Below are 22,407 nucleotides of genomic sequence, written 5' to 3' on the forward strand. Positions count from 1 at the left end.
TAAACACAAATAATAGGAAACATCCCTAGAATGAAAATAACTGCTTTGCAGAATAAAAAGCACTTTCATGAAATGCCATTATTTAACCAACTGAGAATTACAGTTTAATTTGTCATGCCGAATTTTCTTGGCATAGCACTGTTCTCCAAACCCAGAAGTTGGCAACACTGGTCTCTGAGAGCTGCAGAGTCTGCTGGTTTTTGGTTTCATCTTAAATCAGTAACCAGCTTTCCCCCAAACAAGCACAAGAGGCGAGCTAACTGCATTACTGCGTAAATTTTGTGGGAAATTGAATAGTACACTTGACACAATGCAGTCTTGTAATGGCCACAGCGAGTCGGGACTTTTTCCCGTGGCTGTACCTGAGTTTGGGATTGTATTTATTCCACAAGAGTTTACCACACTCTGTTGGCAAACCAACACTACTTCAAACAGCAATTCATTTCTAAGGTGGTCTCCCATCCAACACACATGCACACACTGATATGAACGCAGCACATGTGAACCCTTGGCTCCAGCAGATTAAAATGATTAGAACAGTGTGGCTGCTGGAAAAAATGGTGGCATTCATTCGTTCTGTCAAATGTCGGCTGTGGCAACGGGGAGCTCAAACCGTGACGTTCATGTAATTCAGCTCAAACATAAAGCTGGCATTGAATTTAAGTGAAGATGTGTTTTCGAAAGTTCAGCGGCAGAGGGTGCAGTTTTAAACAATTGAAGAGTGGACCTGATGAACACGCTGAGACTTGTCTCATTGAAGCAAAGAAAACACGTCGAATGTAGTATTTATGGAGCGCTAGACATTCATTTATTTGCAGGAAAAACCAAGAAGCTGAGGATCTATTACAAAATGGAGCGTTTTTTCATGAAGGTGTTTCGAAATTAAACTTCTTTCCCATGAGTACCGCCCTCAACATTTTGCTGTCAGTGTGTAGTTAGCTCTGTCCAAGGGTGTTGGCAGTTCCACGGCGAGTGTGTGAACTTGTCCGCAAGTTCGGCGTTTCGCTACTTCGTGATTGATCAGGTAAGTTTTTCACACGTGCTTGTCTGATTCGCATGTTTTTAAAGAATTTTAGCCACATGTGAATGATCCTCACGTTGGATTTTTGGTTTTGATTTGAGTACAGGGGTCTGGAAAAGAAAAATGCCAGTTAGGTACAAATGCTTTATCAGAACCAGAAAAAAACAAGGAGCACTTATATCTGTAGTAGTCGGGGGTCCCTGATTTTGGGTAGCTGGTCTACAATTGTGAGAGATGTCGATTTCCAGATATGATGATGTAAGAAAAGAGCATGACTGTAAGGTGTAGTGTGAAAACCTAACGTTATCCAGTTTATTTCTTCGGAAATGCTTTCTGATAATCGAGCTGGCGATTATCGATTGAGGTACGGCAGGTTACTGCACAAATGAAACGGCTTGTCGGATATGCTCGGGTTGATTGACGAAACTGCAGAAATATTAATGCAAAGCACGTATTAGACGTAGCAGACGTACATTAACGTGTACCCTACTGTGGCATTATTTACAATTAGAGGTATGCAGATGTTTCCCATTGTAAAACTGATGTTTGCTCGTTTGGGAACTTCAAAAATCTAACGTTAACTAATGGTTAATTTGACCAAAAACGTGGGGGCTTAATTGAAAAAAATAAATACTAGGCTACTGGTAAACAAATACAAACACAATCGGCTTTTCTTTCTGTTGTCACAACGTTCATATCAACATTAATCCAGATTAATGTCAACGCATTGATATGAGTAGAGCAGGGGTACACAACTCTGGTCCTGGAGGATATGTCTGCGTGGTCGTTTTTGTTCCTGGCAGTTAGCTACCATAGTTTTCAGACAGCTGTATAGACTACGCTGGTGTACTACTGTACTTGAGCACAGTAAAATCCTTAGGATACACTTGCTGCCTGTGGCTGTGCCTGGCGCTTATACAGCTGTTATATCAAGAATATAATAAAGCTTGTTAAATAATTAAGGGCACAAGTCGGAACAGCATCTTGTAACTGTAACCCTTTAGCTGTAACCCCTTAATGTGTGCCCTAGGGTTACAGCTAAGGTAGGGTTGCAGGTCTTTTTCATATGTAAGTAATGACACCCTTGTTGGGAGTACCATATGGGGTAATAAATGTGACATGAAATGCTCATTTTTACCATGCATGTTCCCCACATTTTACAAATATATCCTTTTTCACGTTTGACAGAAAAATGTCTTTGTATAATTGTGATATTTGAAGTGACAGGTGTAAACATTAAATGCGTTGTCCTAAAATAAGCTAATTATATTATTCTGTGGCTTGTAATGTTTAGCTAAACGTATAATCATTTAGCTAAACATATGAACATTTAACTAAATGTATGAACCATTTAGCTTAATATTTACCCACTGAGCAAAGTTGCGTCCATCGAACGTCACCGCGTTGTCTGTGGGATGTCCCCAGAGCAGGGTGAAAGTTTAACAGACATTAGCTTTGTAGGCTATGTTCTTACACCTCATTCCTAATTGGGAGTTTCAGTGAGTTAAAAGACATTGTAGAATGTGGATGTCCAATGGACATTTACAAGAGAGCCAAGAACGACGAATCCATGTTTTTTTGTCTCAGTGGATAATTAAAAGTATTAAACATTTACCTAAATGTCAAAAGAATTCTGTAAATGCATGGAAGACTTGACTAAATATTTAGCTACGGTGCTTTCCATGCATTCATTTTATTTGGGCAGCCTGCCCAAATAGATTTTCCACTGCCCAACAATTCTTTTTTTGTGTTTGGTTGTTTATTTCCCCCGTCAACAGTTTCTAGTTTACCACAATGCAAACGGTGCAAATGCGGCTCCAAATGAACGGAACTCTGCTTTACTGTAGCATACAGTCATAGGATTTCAAGAGAATAATCTAGCTCGCCGATTGCTATTTTGTCCACAAAGTGCAACTTTATATCATAATTAATCCATCCAAGAGATTGTTGTTCCTGTTGATTGCTTGGACGTCACGTCTGGTTATTGTGTTCACCGTACCACAGTATTCTTTTTCCCTGAAGACTGGGGCGACATAGCTCAGGAGGTGAGAGAGGTTGTCTGGCAGTCGGAGGGTTGCCGGTTCGATCCCCCGCCCTGGGCGTGTCGAAGTGTCCCTGAGCAAGACACCTATCCCTCAATTGCTCCCAACGAGCCGATTGGTACCTTGCATGGCAGCCTTTCACAGTTGGTGTGTGAGTGTGTGTGAATGAGTGAATGAGAGGGATCAATTGTGAAGCGCTTTGGATAAAAGCGCTATATAAATGCGGTCTATTTACCATTTACCAAGACTGCTTTACATTCCATGCAAATTAAAGGCTCGTTCAGATCAAAGATTTGCAATGCGACAAGCTGCACCTGGTGACACTCTTTGCAAAACTATGTTTGCAATATTATAAAGCTGACCCATTCGCATCAATGCAATGATATGAGATGATGCTTGTGGTTACCATGGCAACAAATCTATCCACTTCCTTGTTTACAGTTACTACCTTGTTGTTTGCTGTTCTCATCTGGAAAATATCTAGGTCAATATAGTGAAAATGGATGAAAGTAGTAGTGATGGTGAGATGTTTGCTGTAGCAGCAGTACCACTAATACAGACGAGGCTTCATAAGATGTGTGCCGTAGCAGCAGTACCACTAATACAAGCGAAGCTTCGTAAGAGCTGAGCATCCAGTCCTTGGAGGCAGCCACGGGCACTTCGGTTACCGGTACACAGAGCGTACGGAACTAGATTTACCGTCATTTCTTTATGTCACCCGTCGTTTCCCTGAGCTCTGTGAGCACCGAGGAGCTGGCGTCACCGTTGATGTGGGACGAGACCACTCATGTACCGCATGCTCTTTTAATTAATTACCACAGTGAGTTTTTTAGAAAGTATGTTGTCGCCCCACGCGCACACACACACACACGCACACGCACATACAGACACACACACATGCACACCACTGCCCACACCTGCTAAATGTACAAAACATTTACTAAGTGTATGAAACATTTAAATATTTTAAAAATTAAGAAAATGTGCACGCACGTGTCTCTCTATCAATGCGGTGTTAGCTACAACAAAATGGAAAACATGAAAAATAAATAAATAAAGAAAAGCTTTCTCTGTCAAACTCCAAAAGGACTAGAGTTAAATTCCTGGTGTTGAATATGCATTTTGAGTTTGTCGCTCTTGTCTCTCGACATGAGGACCAAATAAGTGTCAACACCAGCATAACCTCAGAGGGTTCACAGCAAGACGTATACCACTGGCAAGCCTCAAGAAACAGAATGGCCAGGTTAGGGTTAGCTAAAAATGAGAGTTCAGGAGCAGACTGTTATGGACAGATGAGTATGAACCTATACTAAAATGATGGAAAGAGAAAAACCTTTGAAAAATGGTAGTGTTATGGCTTGGGCATGTAGGGCTGCTGCTGGAACTGGCTGACCTGTCTATATCGATGATGCAAGCAAGTGCTGACGGCAGCAACAGGATGAATTCTGACGTTTACAGAAATGTCTGGTCAGATCCAACCAAATGCCTCAAAACTCATTGGATGGTGATTCACCTTGCAGCAGGACAATGACCCCAAACACCCTGCTAAAGCAACCAAGGACTTTTTGAAGGCCAAAAGTTGGACTGGCCAAGTCAATCACCTGCATGAAACTGAACATGCGTTTCATTTGCTGAAGACAAGTCTTAAGGCAAAAATCCCCCCCCCCCCCCCCAAAAAAAAACAGAAAATGAAGATGGCTGCAGTCCAAGCCCGGCAGAGCATCACCAGGAAAGATACCCAGTGTCTGTTGATGTCAGTGGGTCACAGACTTCAGGAAAATAAATTACAACCAAGTACAAAATATAATTACTTTTGGTCCCCTAAAGTGGGCGATATGTATACCCTTAAATTACAGTAATTTAACCTCTTATTCATTGTTTCAATTAGGCTAAAATCTAGTGTGCTTCAGTGCCAAGCCAAAACAACAGAAACTGGGTTGTTGCCCTTACGGACTGCACTATATGTATTTTTCAGATTAAAAATGTCCATGTGTCATTTCAAACAATTCATAAATGTGGGAAAATTGACATTTGTGTCATTAAATGTGCAAAAAAAAAGGGGTATTTTGGTTAAATGTGGGGAAAAATTTGTGATAAAATAATAGAATTTTGTTTCGCATTTGGCAACCGGGGTACCACATGTAAGACATTTAAAAAAAAAGTTTTTTTTTTCAGTCCCAGAATATTTTAAAAACATTTTTTAGTTTTATTCCTGTTGAAATTGTGAAAGTGCTATATAATACAGCACTGTCTGAACACCTTACAGGGAACCCAGCTGGACCGTTTAAAAATGAAATGATATTCCTAATGAATTGCTGAATCTAGGATTGAGGCTTATAACTTGCCTTGCCGCAGAAGTACTCCATATTTAGGATACACGCTTAGGAAGAATGACATTCTAAACTCCACAGAATAATCACATCCCATTTTGTGTTCTGTGAAGTGTGTTTTCTTCGTAAAAGCCTTGCTTTGTCGTTGATATTTTTGAATGAAGGAGTTAGAACATAAAAAATTTCCTCACTGCCCTTGACATTGCCAACTCTAGAGGTTGTTTGTTTTAGAAGTAGTGGTCCTAGTCTTACGCAAATATAAAATTATCTGATTAGACTGAACTGAATGAGCTCTCACAAACAAACATCACATTTTACTGATTACATCCTACAGTGCACGTGTTCTGCAGCACAGAGATCTGAGGTCTAACTGCGAGACATTCTACAACACAGAGATCTGAACTCTAACTGTGAGACATTCTACAACACAGAGATCTGAGGTCTAACTGTGAGATATTCTACAGCACCGAGTTCTTAACTGTAACTGTGAGACATTCTACCGCACTTTGTTCTTAACTGTAACTGTGAGACGTTGTACAGCACAGAGATCTGTGCTCTAACTGAGACATTCTGCAGCACAGAGATCTGAACTCTAACTGTTAGACATTCTACAACACAGAGATCTGAGGTCTAACTGTGAGAAATTCTACGGCACAGAGATCTGGGTTCTAACTGTGAGACATTCTGCAGCACCAAGTTCTTAACTGTAACTGTGTGCTTGTGTGTGAGAGAGATAGAGAGGAGGGGGGTGCGGGGGGGGCGAGAGGTTGTGAAATGCTTCCCCTGCTTTGGCCCTGTACTTTAACCCACTTTTTTTTAAAGGAAATTGGCTTGTTTATGAGAATGCTAAAATCCCGGTAACTGTTTCCCACATGGAGCACAGGCTTGCAGAGCCCGTTCTGTGGAACATAGTAGAAACCATTATTTATTAATTAATTTATTTATGCGTTCATTTATTTAGAGGGGTTAGCGGCAAGCGAGGCCCCTGGGAGTAGGCGTCGCCCAACCTGCAGTGGGACGGGAATGGTTCGTTCCTTGAACTCGCTTTATTTGCTTTGTTCAGACGCGGACTCTGTTCCGCGTCCTTTGAGCCACGATGGCCGCCGTGCGCGGTGGTGGCCTTTGTGTTTACCCTTAATGAGCCTGCTGAAAGAGCGAAACACCCCCCCCCCCCCCACCCCCACCCCCGTAAGCTACAGCAGGAATGTCTCGCGCTCCTCTATTTTTAAACCCCGCTCCACCAGAGCTCCCTGGTTACACGGGGTTCAGGCCTGGCCTCCCCATACGACGCCCGGACGACACCGTCGTGTCACAGTTAAACTGTCATCGTTCGTTGTGTTTCGTACAGAGGACTGAATTCACTGCCAACTCGGAAGTTGTTGTTAAATGTTATTACCGTAATAATCGTGCTGGTGAGAGTAGGAGTAGTCATAGCGGTAGTAGTAGCAGTGATATCATTATTATGATTATTTATTGTTTGATATAGTAGTAAAACAATGGCTGCTTAGCTTTTAGAGGGGCACTGGGAGTTCTTAATTGGAAGAGTGATGTGCTGCAGGGGAGTGCCACAGTTTGAGTTCCGATTTTCGAGCCCTTGACAGAATTCCATTTTGATTTCTGCAGAAAATATGCTGCGCAGTTAACATAGCTAACATAGCATTTCATGTTTTGTTCTATGACATAAATTACACCTAGCTATTGATATCTCAACTGTGAATTTCGAAGCTGTTATGTGTTTCAAGTTGATAACAAGTTTCTATATTGAAACTACAACAATGGTCGCTTTCCGTCAAACCACCACTTAAGTTTATATACTAGCCCACCAGCAGGCAACAACCATTGTATTTTCATTTTAGCATCTTGTTAGCAACATACTTTTTTAAAGCACATAATGACTTCTGAATTCATGGTTGCGATATTAATGGGTGTAAATTATCTCGTAGAACAAAACGTGAAACCCGCTTAGGTTTACGTTAAGCACAGACATTATTTTCTCCAGAAAACGAGAAAATGAAATCCTTACGGGAAAAAAGCATTGGAAATCTGCCAAGGAAACCCATGGCGGAAGAAACTTTTGGGTTGGCCTACAAAAAGACATCATCACTGTAACACCCTATAGAGAGGAGGATTATGAGGTCATTGCAGTGAAGTACACTCCAGAAGAGAAGTTTCATTGTGAGGTCATAACAGTGAAGTACTCCAGAAGAGAATGGTCATTGTGAGGTCATAGCAGTGAAGTACTCCAGAAGAGAATGGTCATTGTGAGGTCATAGCAGTGAAGTACTCCAGAAGAGAAGGGTCACTTAGATGTCATAGCGGTGAAGTACAGCAGTAGAGCAGGGTCACTGTGGCAGCTATGTCAACATCTCTCCTGTTTCCTTCACGCAGGGGCCAGCATTACCATGGCTATTGTCCTCCTCCTGGTCCTTGCCCTGGTGACAGGGGTCGGATCGCTGGCCTCAACCGCTCCACCGACCACATCACAAGGTAACCCCTAAAAAAACAACAATTACCATCCTGCTTTGCATGCGCTTTGTGGTGCTGGGAGTTCAGTCACAATTTGGTTTTGAGTGTGTGACATTGTTAATTCCTGGAAGCTGCGTATATCCACTGCACATATAACAACCTTCTACTAAGCACCCCGAGGCCTCTTCTCTATTTAAGAATTCTATTTTGTTTAAAAAGTCGATTTGCATTGATTGTGTTCCAAGTTAAATTGGAGCTGTTTGCCGTTGAAAGAATAGCATTTTAAATACTGGCTGAAGATTCAGAGCAAAGCAGAGCTGAGCACATTATGTCTCGGTTTCTGCAAAACAAGCACACAAGGACAAACACAACAAAATTCCTCAAATTAAGAAATACATTCTTGGAATGATACTTAAATACATACCAGAGTGATTACGGGGTCTGGTTCACTGTATTTTAATATAGAACAAACCAAGCCAGTTTTAAAGTGACAGGGTCGGTCTCTTTTGTAGGCTGTTCTGAAGCCACGAACAGCAAAACGCTTTCCGAATTAGTCTCGGCCTGGGGAAAGTGGGTCGGGCACGTTTCCGTATGAGAACCGCTGCGGTACTCCCACAGTGCCGAACAGCGTTCCCAGTGTTCCTGGCACTGGCCCATGGAAATCTGCGGTTAGATTTATGGCTCAGGTCGAGCTCTTAGTCTACACGTGGGCTCCGGAGGTCAGTGACCTCCTCGGCCTGCGCTTGGGTTGGCACCAAGCCAGCGTCCAGCATTCCCGATGACTGAAAGTCCACTGATAAACTGAGTCGGTACACAGAGTACTCAGTGCGCAGGGGGAGTGTGTAATCTCTAGTAAACATAGGTTTTAGTGTGTAAACTGTAGTACACAGAGGACTCGGTGTGTAATTGTGGGCAGATTTTAGTGTGTAATCTGTAGCACACAGAGGGCTGAGTGTGTAATCTGTAGTACACAAAGGGCTGAGTGTGTAATCTGTAGTACACACAGGGCTGAGTGTGTAAACTGTAGTACACAGGGCTGAGTGTGTAATCTGTAGTACACAGGGCTGAGTGTGTAATCTGTAGTACACAGAGGGCTCAGTGTGTAATCTGTAGTACACAGAGGTTTTAGTGTGTAATCTGTAGTGCACAGAGGTGTTAGTGTGTAATCTAGTGCAGGGAGATTTTAGCATGCTATCTAGAACACAGAGGGCTCAGTGGGGAAGAGGGGGGGTAGAAAAGTTATTACCTTTCTTTAACCTCACGATTCCAGTCACACAACATAGGGCAACTTCTGTCGACCACTATTTTATCCTACATTTGGGGGTTATTTTTTAACTCATAGAAAGCGAAGTCCAAACAAGTCCTAAGAGAATCAATTACTGAGAGAGAGAGAGAGAGATTATTTATAATTATTATAATGCTACTAATTTAATAACATATCATGTTATTAAATCAATGTATACAGGCACTAAATGTGCAATTAAAATTGGAAAACACAAAGCAGATTCTTCAGTCAGGGGCATGGAGTGAGACAGACCTCACTTTTTAACATTTATATTAATGAACTGGCTACAACTTTGGAAAAACCAACTTCCCCTGGTCTCACATTACCGGACAAAGAAATCTAATTTTTTGCTCTGTGCAGATGGTCTAGTTCTACACAGTCATCTTCCAAACAGGGGATGCTGCAGAATCTAGACTCTTTGGAGACCTGGGCCCTTGCTGCAAATAAAAAAAATACAAAAATAGTAATTTTCCAGAAAAGATTCAGATCTCAGGAAATCAGATGCAATTTTACACTGGGGAAAACAAGTAGGCCTATAGCTCACGCCATAAATTACACATAGCCTAGGTTTAAAGATTAGCTCAACAGGGAGCTTCAACCTGGAATGAACTGAAGGAGATAGCATGCAGGCCATTTTATGCCACAACGAAACAATTTAAAATTGATATACCAATTAGGATTTGGCTCAAAATATTTAAATCAACAATTGAACCAATTGCACTATATGGCAGCGAAGTGTGCGGTCCGCTTACAAAGCAAGATTTTTCAAACTGGGGTAAACACCCAACTGAAACCCTGCATACAGAGTTCTGTAAAAAATATCCTCCATGTGCAGGGAGAACCACCAATGCATGCAGGGCAGAATTAGGCCAATATCTGCGACTTGTTAACTTCCAAAAAAGACCCAGTAAATTCTGGAAGTGCCTATAAAATGGTGACCCCCCACTCATGCCATTAGGACGCCTTGAACCCCCTCTAACACCATCCAGCTTCAGGACAGCCCCATTCCAATTACTCCAGTTAGGACCAACCAAACCATAACACATCAAAAACAAAATGACATTACCCATTGGGAAGCTGAAACAGAAAATCTGAGCAAATTGGCACGTCAGCACTTAACCGAGAGTACACTGTGGCAGACAATCTGACCACGGCTAAAAACCACTAGCTAAGGAAAACATTGACCGAGTACACATTCGGCGAGCACAGCCTGGTGATAAAGATCGGTCGACTCAGGCAGACCTGGCTGCCCAGGCAGGAGAGGCTGTGCTCCCGCTGCAACGAAGAGCAGGTAGAGACAGAGCTGCACTTCCTCATTAAATGTGAGAAGTATGAATAAATTCGTGAACATTTTTTCCCCAAATTCATGACAAAATTCCCAAACGTCTCAAACCTACCTGAATCATAGAAAATTCTAATTCTCCTGGGAGTGGAAAGGTGCTCCCAAAATTTGGTTGCACAATATATATCTACCTGCCACAACCTGAGGGACAGTTGTGACCCTTATAAAATAATAAATTGTGATGAATTGCCATTTGTTGTTTAAATATTATTCTGCATCGAATAATTATTGGTTTACATAGTTGCATGTGTTTGTTTGTTTATAATTCATGACATTGCACTGTAGTTAATGTACATTGCAATGTGTTTTGTGAAGCTTTGGCAGTACATATACTGAAATATGTCATGCCAATAAAGCATTTTAAATTTAATTCAGTTCAATTGAGAGAGCGAGCGAGCGAGAGAGAGAGAGAAAGAGAGAGAGAGAGAGAGAGAAAAAGAGAGAGATGGAGAGAGAGAGAGCGAGCGAGCGAGAGAGAGAGAGAGAGAAAGAGAGAGACTGATTTATTGGTTTTATAATCAGAACCTTAGGCTCTCAGAAGCACAGTTCCAGGGACAGTAGCACCTGTTCCAGGCTATTTTTAACCTGCCCTGGACTTCAACCTCTAAGTAGATCACTCTCAAGTGTTTCTGATACCAACTCTGAAAGCATGCTGCTCTGTGCTTATGATCAGACTACAGTATTAATGTCATGATATCCCACTGCATTATTATTTATTATGAATATTATTATTATTATTATTATTATTATTAGTAGTAGTAGTAGTAGTATTAGTAGTAGTAGTAGTAGTAGTAGTAGTAGCAACAGCAGCAGTGAAATGATGATGCTTTGTTTATTTTTATTGGCTATAATAACAACAACAACAATGTTAACAACCATAAGTGTAGCTGCAAGCAGCAATGTCGGGGGCCAAGCACAGAAGGTGAGCCGCAGAGTGCAATTTGCATCTTTCTAAACAAGTGCTGAAGTTTTGTAACAATTTAGTTGCCTTCACACCACTGTAGTGTTGCTGGGGTGCAGTGAATGCTTCAATGGAAGAGGGAGAAAGGTGGTGTAAAAAGGTTCAGTCCTTTCTTCTTCCCAGCCTGGCGCTTGCACACATATGGTCCTTCTGTTGGTGAAGCACTTGGTCATTTGCCCCTCTGGAGCAAAAGTCCCCCTTTGAGCTGTCGATTTTCCCCCCATTGTTTCCACATAAGCCAGTGTATAAACTGGTTTGAAATCTGTGTAAATAAGTGTTTTCTCAGAGAGAGGCTGTGACTTGCAGATCAGGGAGGCTGGGAGCTATCTCCACGGTGACTTGAGCTCCCTCCGATTGCACAGTCACATACGGGAAACACACAGGCAGCTGGGGCTCAGGGTCGGGCACAGGATCAGAGTCACGCTCCGCACACATCTGTGCGCTAGTGCATTATGGGTACAAAACGTAGTTCCACAGCGGGGTTTGTTATGGGAAACGGAATACGCTCTTCCGAACAGCAAACCTGTAGGGAGCATAACGTTGTGATAGTAACTCAACCAGCAGGTCTGCAGTAACCTTACCACCAGTTTGCTGTTTTTATAATAGTAATTCTGAGAACAAAAAGAATCCTAATAGCTGTCCTGACAGGACAGAGTCGGCGGGAAGCAGAAAGCTGCTACTGCGTTTAGCCTCTGCAGACTGTCATTGGCTGTTTTCTGCAGAGAGAAAGCGTCTCTGTTCTGTCATTGGCTGTTTTCTGCAGAGGGGAATCCTCTCCATTCTGTCATTGGGTGTTTTCTGCAGAAAGGAATATCACAGCTGGCTGGATTTGTAGTTTCTGGCCCGTCTTCTCTGAGCGCCCTCTAAAGGTCCCCACTTCACCAGATGTGATTTCTGTTGTGTAACCGAGCGAAGGAGAAACACGCAGCTCTGTCAAATTTACGGCCGCGTAATATGGAAAGCAGATGCGAGGGAGGGTCTCTGGTTTGCGTTTTACTCTGTGAGTGGACCGCGGTCGGCGGCCATGTTAGCAGGCGCACCTCCCCGCTGATGCCGAACGGAAGTTTTGTCTCCGCTCTCACCGGGCTGTAACGACCGTCTGACCGTCTCCCTGTCTTCCTCCCTCTCTCCTTCTCTTCCTCCCACTTGCCCTCTCTTCCTCCTCCTCTCCCTCTCTTCCTCCCCCTCTCCCTGTCTTCCTCCCCCTCTCCCTCTCTTCCTCCCACTCTTCTTCTCTTCCTCTTGCTCTCCCCGTCTCAGCGCCCCCTGGAGGTCCCCACTTCACCAGCTGTGTCTCCCGGGAGATGGAGACATTCCGCTGTTGGTGGACTGCAGGAAATTTCCTGAACCTATCAGAGCCTGGAGCCCTGAGGGTGTTCTTCCTGAAGAAGTAAGAGAGCAGGCAGCACTGGAGGAAGCACAGGGTTTACCAGAGGGAATGAATATGCAGTGTGGACTGAGAGACCTACATTAACTCCTATTGGTAGTTCATATTAGTGGCCCACATTAGCTGCTATTGCTAGAATCATTTCCTAGGTCATTAGTTCTGACACCAGTGGAGATGATCTTTAGTTCTGACACTAGTGGAGATGATCTTTTGTTCTGACACCGGTGGAGATGATCTTTAGTTCTGAGACCAGTGAAGATGATCTTTAGTTCTGACACTAGTGGAGATGATCTTTTGTTCTGACACCGGTGGAGATGATCTTTAGTTCTGAGACCAGTGAAGATGATCTTTAGTTCTGACACCAGTGGAGATGATGTTTAGTTCTGAGACCAGTAGAGATGATCTTTAGTTCTGAGACCAGTGAAGATGATCTTTAGTTCTGACACCAGTGGAGATGATCTTTAGTTCTGAGACCAGTGGAGATGATCTTTAGTTCTGAGACCAGTAGAGATGATGTTTAGTTCTGACACCAGTGGAGATGATGTTCAGTTCTGACACCAGTGGAGATGATGTTCAGTTCTGAGACCAGTGGAGATGATGTTCAGTTCTGAGACCAGTGGAGATGATGTTCAGTTCTGAGACCAGTGGAGATGATCTTTAGTTTAGTGACCAGTTGAGATGACGTTTACCCCTGACACCAGTGGAGATGATGTATACCCCTGAGACCGGTGGAGATGATCTTTAGTTCTGAGACTAGTGGAGATGATCTTTAGTTCTGAGACTAGTGGAGATGATCTTTAGTTCTGAGACCAGTGGAAATGATCTTTAGTTCTGAGACTAGTGGAGATGATCTTTAGTTTAGGACCATTTGAGATGACTTCTTTGAGTTCCTGAGACTAGTGGAGATGATCTTTAGTTCTGAGACCAGTGGAGATGATCTTTAGTTCTGAGACTAGTGGAGATGATCTTTAGTTCTGAGACCAGTGGAGATGATCTTTAGTTCTGAGACCAGTGGAGATGATCTTTAGTTTAGTGACAGTTGAGATGACTTTAGCTCTGAGACCAGTGGAGATGATTTATTACCTGAGACGTGGAGATGATCTTTAGTTCTGAGACCAGTGGAGATGATCTTTAGTTCTGAGACCAGTGGAGATGATCTTTAGTTCTGAGACCAGTGGAGATGATGTTTCCTCCTGACTGTTCTCCGCAGTGGATCGCCCAAAGTCTGGCAGGAATGCCCGCAGTACAGCTGGTCCGTGGAGAGCGAGTGCTTCTTCAACAAGACCCACACCTCCATCTGGACGACATACTGCCTCCAGCTGGTCTCGAAGGACAGAGGCGTCACGTATGACAACACATGCTTAAGCGTGGAGAACATAGGTGAGCCACCGGGCCCTGCACAGATCTCCGTTTACCCCGAGTCACATTGGTCTCCGTGTAGGTGGAGGACAGCGGTTAAGAATGTGTGGTTCCGGAAAGTTCTGCGTAAGATAGTGCAGAACACTTCACGATTTGATTTTGGCTCCTTCCACATCGGGCACTTCAGCCTCCAGGGAAAACGAACTCATTTATCAGAGTGATTTATTTAATTGTGATTGATTTAGCTGTAAACTGCTTCTCGTTTTATGATTTAAAAGTGATTGACATGTATGCGTCGTCGATGCTTTGCGCCTCAGTGCACCCGGACCCCCCCGTGGGCCTGAATTGGACCCTCCTGAATGTCAGCCAGTCCGCGTTGCACTTCGACGCCGTGATACACTGGAAGCCGCCATCCTCGGCTGACGTGGAGAAGGGGTGGATGACCCTGGTGTACGAGGTGCAGTACCGCGAGAAGACTAGCCCGCACTGGAACACGGTGAGTGCTACCAGTCTCCAGCACCTTCAGTGAAACTAAGTGCTAAATTCAGTGAAGCTAAGTGCTAAATTCAGTGAAGCTAAGTGCTAAATTCAGTGAAGCTGAGTGCTAAATTCAGTAAAGCTGAGTGCTAAATTCAGTGAAGCTAAGTGCTAAATTCTGTAAAGCTAAGTGCTAAATTCAGCGAAGCTAAGTGCTAAATTCAGTGAAGCTAAGTGCTAAATTCTGTAAAGCTAAGTGCTAAATTCTGTAAAGCTAAGTGCTAAATTCAGTGAAGCTAAGTGCTAAATTCAGTGAAGCTAAGTGCTAAATTCAGTAAAGCTAAGTGCTAAATTCAGTGAAGCTAAGTGCTAAATTCTGTAAAGCTAAGTGCTAAATTCAGTGAAGCTAAGTGCTAAATTCAGTGAAACTAAGTGCTAAATTCAGCACTTAGCGATACCAGCACTGTGGCATGCCGCCAGGCGGGGGTCAGATGTCCCGTGTGAAAAATGCTTTTAAAAAAAATGTGAAAGTTCAAATGAATTTAAAACATTTTAATGAACAAAAAACCCATTCACAAAACCAAAGGTAAATGTCATTAAAATGGAGACCGCTGAATTAAAACCCTGAAAGAACACTTAGGCCTGCTGTTGAAATGTCACATCGACGTCAGTAAGTCGCTCGCATTTGAGAGTGCGTGTGTCATGAAATTCTTGAAATTTGGATAGTGTGCCGTGGAAGGAAAATAGTATGGAAATGCTGGTAGTGTTTTTTATGTGTTTTGTGTAGAGTGATGACTTTACTTTTTGCGTAATGTTTTTGTGTGAGTTGTGTAGAGTGATGATTTTACGTGTTGCGTGATGTTTTTACGTGTGTTGTACAGAGTGATGATTTTATGTTGCGTAATGCTTTTATGTGTGTTAAAAACATAAAAGCATATGTGTGTAGAGATGATTTTGTGTGCACTGTTTGCTTAGTTTAAGCGCGTGTTGTATAGTAATAATTTTGCATGTGTTGTCCTATGTGCTGGTTTAGTTGGATTAGTTTAAGCGCGTGTTGCGTAGCGATTATTTTGCGTGTGTTGTGCGAAGCGGTGGTTGAGTTGGCTCGGTTTCGGCACGCGGTGCGGGTGATTTTTTTGTAAATGCGTGATTTCCGCGGTGCACTGATTTTTCCGGTTCTCTCCTGCAGCTGGACTGGGAGAAGAGCTCGTCTCATTCGCTATACGGCCTGCGCGTCAACACGGAGTACGAGGCGAGGGTCCGGTGTAAGATGCTGTCATTTGTCAATGCCGGCGAATTCAGCGAGCCCATCTTCATTTCCCTCCCAAGGATACACACTAAAGGTGAGTACGGTCCGGCAGTAGGGGGAAAAGTGTGTGTGTGTGTGTGTGTGTGAGTGTGTCTGTGTGTGGTATCTGTGTAACCATATATGTTTCATGCTGTCTGTGTGTGAAGCACTTTTCACACCAAAGGACATAAAAAAGCACAGCCAAAATACCCCCCCTCTGAGAGGCAAAGTTATTGGGTACTCTGTGGTCACATGACACTAATGTAGAGCAGAGGGTGCATTTGTTTTTTTCATTCAAAGAGTCAGTCAGTTGACTGGACAGACTTGTTACTATGTGAGCCTTTTTTTTTCTGTGGTGCCCCTCAGAGGTGCTTTGTAATACCGCCGCTGGTGTGAAATACAGGGTGGATTAATAAACTTACCGTAAACGATAACAGTGGAATTCCACTATGGCAAATTGTTTTCATCCAAAAAGTTTCAAATTCAAAATTTACACTTATATGTGTAACATGTTTTGAATGTGGTACATTATCAGTAATGTTCCGCACAGTCACTGCCCATAACAATCAAATGTGCTGTAGTTTAGCTTGCAGCCCTAGGAATATTTAAACAGTTGAAAAACCTGTTCTGTTTTTCAGAGTCGAGGATTCCTGTAGTGGTCCTCCTCATTTTTGGAACGGTGGGGGTTGGAGCCCTGCTCCTGCTGATCATCTACTCTCAACAGCAGAGGTAGGTGTTAACTGCTTACACTAGTGGCACTAGTAGCAGTAGCACTGGTAGGCACTGGGGTTAAATTAATTCAGTGAGCACCTACAGATTCGGTCTTTCTCACTGGCCAGCGTTGGTCTCACAGTGGGGCTTTTTCATTGGACAGCACTGGTCTCACAGTGGTGCATTGTCATTTGCCAGTACTGGTGTCAGAGTGGTGCATTCTCATTGGCCAGCGCTGGTCACACTGGGTGTCTTATCCTCTATAACTCCTCCCTTCTTGCCAGGCTGATGGTGATTTTCCTGCCCCCTGTACCCGCCCCCAAAATCAAAGGGATTGACTCAGAGCTGCTGAAGGTACTTTTCCTGCTGAACCACAACATGACCACTGAACATACCGTTTAAACACAGTCTGACCACTGAACACCAGTTAAACACAATCTGGCTGCTGAACATACTGCTTTAGTTATAGGCAGAGAGAAAGTCATAAGTATGTAAACAGGTATGTGAATATGAAATATGTCACTCCACGTGTAAGACCAAATATGACAATATAAAGTACCGTGTGATCTCAAAGTTTTCAGTGTGAAGCGTATCTGTGAATAGTATGTTCCTATGGTAACATCCCCCCTCTCCCCCCCCCCCAACAGAAAGGCAAATTTGACCAGCTGAGCTCCATACTGAACAGCCACCACATGTACAAGCCGGACGTGGCCTTGGAGGACCCCTGGGTGGAGCACATCGAGCTGGACTTCGACGAAATGGGAGAGAGGGAGGAGCACTGGGACACCCAGAGCCTCCTGCAGCCGGCCCCGCCCACTCCTTACGACCCCTCCCTCAGGGACGACGACTCGGGCCGAGCCAGCTGCTGCGACCCGGACCTGCCCGACCCGGACACCCCTCTCCCGAGCCCCGCCCTCTCCGCCCCCCGCCTCCTCTCCCCCCCGCGGGCGGGCAGGGACTTCTACACCCAGGTGGGAGAGGTGACCCAGGCGGGCGTGGTGGTTCTGGCATCCGGGACGGGCCCAACGAAGGAGGAGGAGGAAGAGGAGCTGAAGAAGAAGAAGATGTTCCAGCTGGTGGTGGGGACCCCGGCGGGGGGCGGGTACACCTCGGAGGATGACGCCAGGCGGTTTAGCGGTAACCCCGCCCCCACCTTGGACTACACCCTGGTGAAGGACGTCGGTGACCAGCGCAGCCTCCTCCTCAACCTCGCACCGCCTGACCCCGCCCACACCAAGCCCCTCCCCCTTGCATGCTCAGCCCAAGTAGGTCCTGCCCCTACTAAGCCCCTCCCCCTGCCCGCTGGCTACCTAACCCCTGACCTGCTGGCCAGCATGTCACCGTGATTGGCCCCGGGGGGTAACGAGCACACGGGGTCTGAGTTACCAGGCAAACTCTGGGCGTGAGGCCCAATTCATTTTTTTGGGGAATGCGTGTAAAAGTTCAAAAAGGGACACCCGCCACCTTAACTGGAGGATAAAGCTTACCAGTGTTATTGACTACGAGCCTGATTAAATGTGACATTCATGGAGATACACTTGTTTACTGAGAATGCCGCACAGTATTCACCCCGTGACACCCCTAGGCTGTCACCACCTACGACACCCTGTTCCACGGCAGTGACGGCACTGCACCACCCTGTTCCGTGAGAGTCACTGACACACTACACCAGCCCGTTCCGTGGCAGTCGGTGATACACTACACCGTCCTGTTCCGTGACAACCAGCGACACACCACCCTACTGCCCTGCTCAAGGTCACATTACATGCTGCTATGCTCAAGTCCGCCAACACGTTTAAAATTAAAAGTTTACTCCGAAGTGCACTGAGGTGAACCCCTCTCAGTGCAACAGTAGTAAGCTGATCCACTGACTAATGTGACTTCTGAATTATAATGGTACAAAGCATATTCTCTCATATGAACCGTGATATTGGCTTAAAACACTAATAAGCTTACGCAGTTACGAACGCGAGCATTGAAATTGCCTCAGCAGTAGTACGCTTATTCACAGATTAATCTGGACTTATGAAGGATGTAAACTAAGTGAACTACTTGTATCAACTCCTGTATCCTTGGCCTTTTTCGAAGGGAGCCTGGAGCAGCTAGTCTTGGATTGTGTGTGCTTTGTGTAAAAATGGTTACATCATATCCACTTGAGACTTCTAAAGAACACGACGTGCGGTTTAGGCTGCTGATTCACCCCAAGGGTGTTTAGCTGTGTGCTGAAGACTCCTGCCTTAATTGCGCTCCTACAAAGCCTTTTATTCCTGTGTATACGTGAATATCAGTAGAGATAGCGGTCCAAAGGTGAAGTCGCCAGAGTTCAGAGAAAATACAGATGGATGTTCTTTCAGCCACTCTAGCATAACTACAGTATTTAGCAAAATGCCACAAAACACACACACATGCATTTACAAAATTGTGTGTGATGAACATGTATGTTTTACAGCTAACCCTCAGGATGTTATGATGGGCTCAGATATGCCTGAATCTAATTATAGCACATTCAGTATTAACCACTTGGGAAACAGATTTTTGTATTTGTGCGATTCTGTGTAAAGGGTGCCAAAACTTTAAACCCAAAGTATGTATTTCTTTATTCCACATATTATGATGGCTGTTACAGAAGAGTGTGGAAAACAGAAACTTGTGTGTATGATATATAAACAGCATGCTAAATGGAAGTTCGCCTGTAAAATGTAAGCTGCTTGCTCATAGGGAAAACTGTTTCCTTTTCAGTGTCTCCTCGCTGATGCCATTTGATTTTGATTTGTCTGACAGTGTAAGAAGCCGTTCCTCTCTAGCTTTAATTTTACTCAGAGTCCAGATGGTGCATCCTTCTGGCTAGCACTTTTAATGGTCAACAGATTTCAGTTTCTAACTTTTTTCTTTTGTTGCTTCTGCTTTTGTATCGAGAGCATAACATAACATTTTTGTCTGCTGACGGTTGACGACTATGTTAGTTATGCAGTGCCCAGTTTTGAAATATCACAGTACGTTATGTGTCAGCCCCACCAGCTCAAGTCATCCAAATGTGCAAGCTATTGGATGAATTATTGAGGGGGAAGGCATTGTGAAAATAGTGTATTTTTTGTGACAAAAGTAATTATAAATACAGTAAAAATACACCAAATAAAAGTCTAATTATCTCCTATTTTTTGATTAAGCCCAGTTTTTACCTACACGTTCATAACAAGCCTTTACATGGGTGATGCACAATGAACTTAGTTCTTTACATAGGATGTACCGTACCACACCATGGAGACAACTCTCTACATGAGAGATGTACTATAAGGATGGTTCTTTGCACAGGAGATGCACCATGAAGCCAACTTTTTCATTGAAGCTACACTAAATTTCCACGAGAGATGTACTATGAAGTCAGTTCTTTTCACAGGAGATGAACGCAAAATAAAAAGTGTCCTCATTTCAGCTCTGTTGCAGCGTGTCCTTCTCACCAATTCTGCAAGTCATTGTCTCTCCAAAGAAAGACCTTATTGGACCTAAATGGCCTTATTTCAAAATACCTAAGAAGGGAAAAACCGGCAATGGCCTCTGCTGGTTTTATATTTTTTTAGATTGTGTGTGGTGGTATTTATATTGAAATGTCTTAAAATGTAGTAAACTTGTGATACAGTATAGGCTATGTGAAGTACAGTATATGTGAACCACCACGTATGACTTAATGTACCACATTAACAGAAGTCAAAGGCATACTATGCAGGATTTTCTTTTTTGCCTTGCTGTGGTCCTGTTCCATCTACAATCCCGCCCACTCAATCCAAGTACCTGACTGAGTCACTCACACACTGGTTCATAAGAAACTACTGGTAAATTTCTCCCATCAGTTACTCGGGCCAACATTAAATTGTCTGGTCGGGACCACGAATCGGACATGTACAAATAATTTGAAAACGGGACATTCCGGTCAAAAATCCGGACGTGTGGCACCCTAGCTGGATACCTAGGTGATGTAACTTACAGGTCCAATGGAAAACAAGCCAACTCCATGTCGCTTTTCAACCCCTTGGCGAACTTCAGCTGACATCACCCAGGAAAAGCAATTGCAAGTTTATATCGAATGAGTCCTGCTGTCTGCTTTTCTTTTTGCTTTGCTCAATCTGGGCCATTACAACTGCTAGCAAGCTAGCACAAACCACAAATCTGATCACAAACCACAGGCTCTGTAGCTACACCCACCCCTCCCCACACAGAAAAGACATACATGCCCAGAAACATCCCAAACACATTTTAGAATAACGAATACAGGTAAAGGTGTATGAATTCAATGAAGGTGCATGAAGACAGATTGCCAGTGCATCATAGATATGCCTTAGCATGGTTATTTAATAATACTTTCAAGGTAAAAATCCTGCATAGTATGCCTTTAATGTTGCTCATTATTAAGCTTTCAGGTTTACATTTATACCTGAATATACACTGTGTATTTAAAAAATCACAATATTTGTAATTACAGTTTTCTTTTAAGTAAATTTAAATCTTTTTTTTTCTGGCAGTGTAATGTTTTCTCTCAGGCATAACGTGCTGTGTAGATGTAGAACCTTAATTTTGTATTGAAAAATAAGCTACTTTTTTAAATGTCATTTTTACCTGCTGGTACTTCGTAGATATTTTTGTTGTATATGGAACCCATATGGAAATAAAGTGTATGCTGAAGCAAAGTATTTTATATTTTAGCAGACTTTAACAGTGCAATTGAAGTTCATATAATGCTTAAGTTTGCTGAAGTACAGCTGGTGTTAGAGCTTTTTGGATGTGTGCTTTTGCCTGTGACTAACCTTGCTGGTGGAATCTGTAACTCTTTATACTGGTCTTGCCAAAATAGATAACATGCAGAAAATGTCATTTCTGGTTTCCTTGTTATAATTTTTCTAACGGGCAAGGCATGAGTGTTTAACTGTTGCATGTGAACAGCTCCAAGTTTTTGTGCAAATACATGAACTTTGTCCTTCTAAATAGACAGCCTGTGAATTGGCAGTTGCCAACCATCTGTTATTCCAGTGGAGATTATGCATCTTATTTTTCACTCAAAATATGAGAACTCAAGCAGTTGTAATCCTTAGATACACATTAAGCATTGTTGTCTTTTACATGGACAGTAAGAAACAATCTTTTTTTTAAATGTGTGTTTATACATAGCTGTATATCCCAATGACACCATGGTAGCCATTGAATTATGCAGACCATATATGTAGCAGGGTATGATTTTATGAAATCTTGCATTTTGCTGCTACGTTTCATAATACTGCTATACTACTATTTTTAAAATGTTGGAACTGAAAATACATGTGCTTTTATTTGTCACTTTCATGATGCAAATGTTGTTAGTGGGGATGTGACTCTACAGATAGGTTAGATCTGGACCTCAGTCCAACCACGACCCCCAACGGGTCAACCCCTTGGGCATAATTTTTACGATGTTTCTTTCTGGCTTTCACTTGCAATGTGAAATTATGCATCAACACATGCTATTGCCCAAAACTCTGTGGGGTTTTTCCTGACCTCTGCCCTGTTTCCGTGGTGTTTAAAGATCACATGGAATCTAATAAATGAATGTATTTTTTGTTGTTTTCTGTTTCTCCTTGTTTTGTGTGATCTTTGTTTCTGCAATCATCCATGGAGCTTGCAGTTCATAAACTTCTGATAAACTGAGTTGTATTCATGTATCAGTAGTGAGATATAACCATTGTCATTTCTTTACACTAATTTTAAGCTTA

The 22,407-nt window shown here is 43.2% G+C and overlaps 1 protein-coding gene across 1 annotated transcript; it reads left to right on the plus strand.

Annotated features, from left to right (window-relative positions):
- Positions 1-633: 633 nt before the first annotated feature.
- LOC135238873 (growth hormone receptor-like) lies at positions 634-22,267 on the plus strand. Its single transcript, XM_064307012.1, has 9 exons — positions 634-1,024; positions 7,782-7,880; positions 12,708-12,837; positions 14,045-14,214; positions 14,511-14,689; positions 15,860-16,013; positions 16,597-16,687; positions 16,954-17,023; positions 17,317-22,267. The coding sequence occupies exons 2-9, from the start codon at positions 7,796-7,798 to the stop codon at positions 18,013-18,015; spliced, it is 1,578 nt and encodes a 525-aa protein (XP_064163082.1). The 5' UTR covers positions 634-1,024; positions 7,782-7,795; the 3' UTR covers positions 18,016-22,267.
- Positions 22,268-22,407: the final 140 nt, after the last annotated feature.

Source organism: Anguilla rostrata, chromosome 14, assembly GCF_018555375.3.
Source record: "Anguilla rostrata isolate EN2019 chromosome 14, ASM1855537v3, whole genome shotgun sequence".
Classification (NCBI taxonomy): domain Eukaryota; kingdom Metazoa; phylum Chordata; class Actinopteri; order Anguilliformes; family Anguillidae; genus Anguilla; species Anguilla rostrata.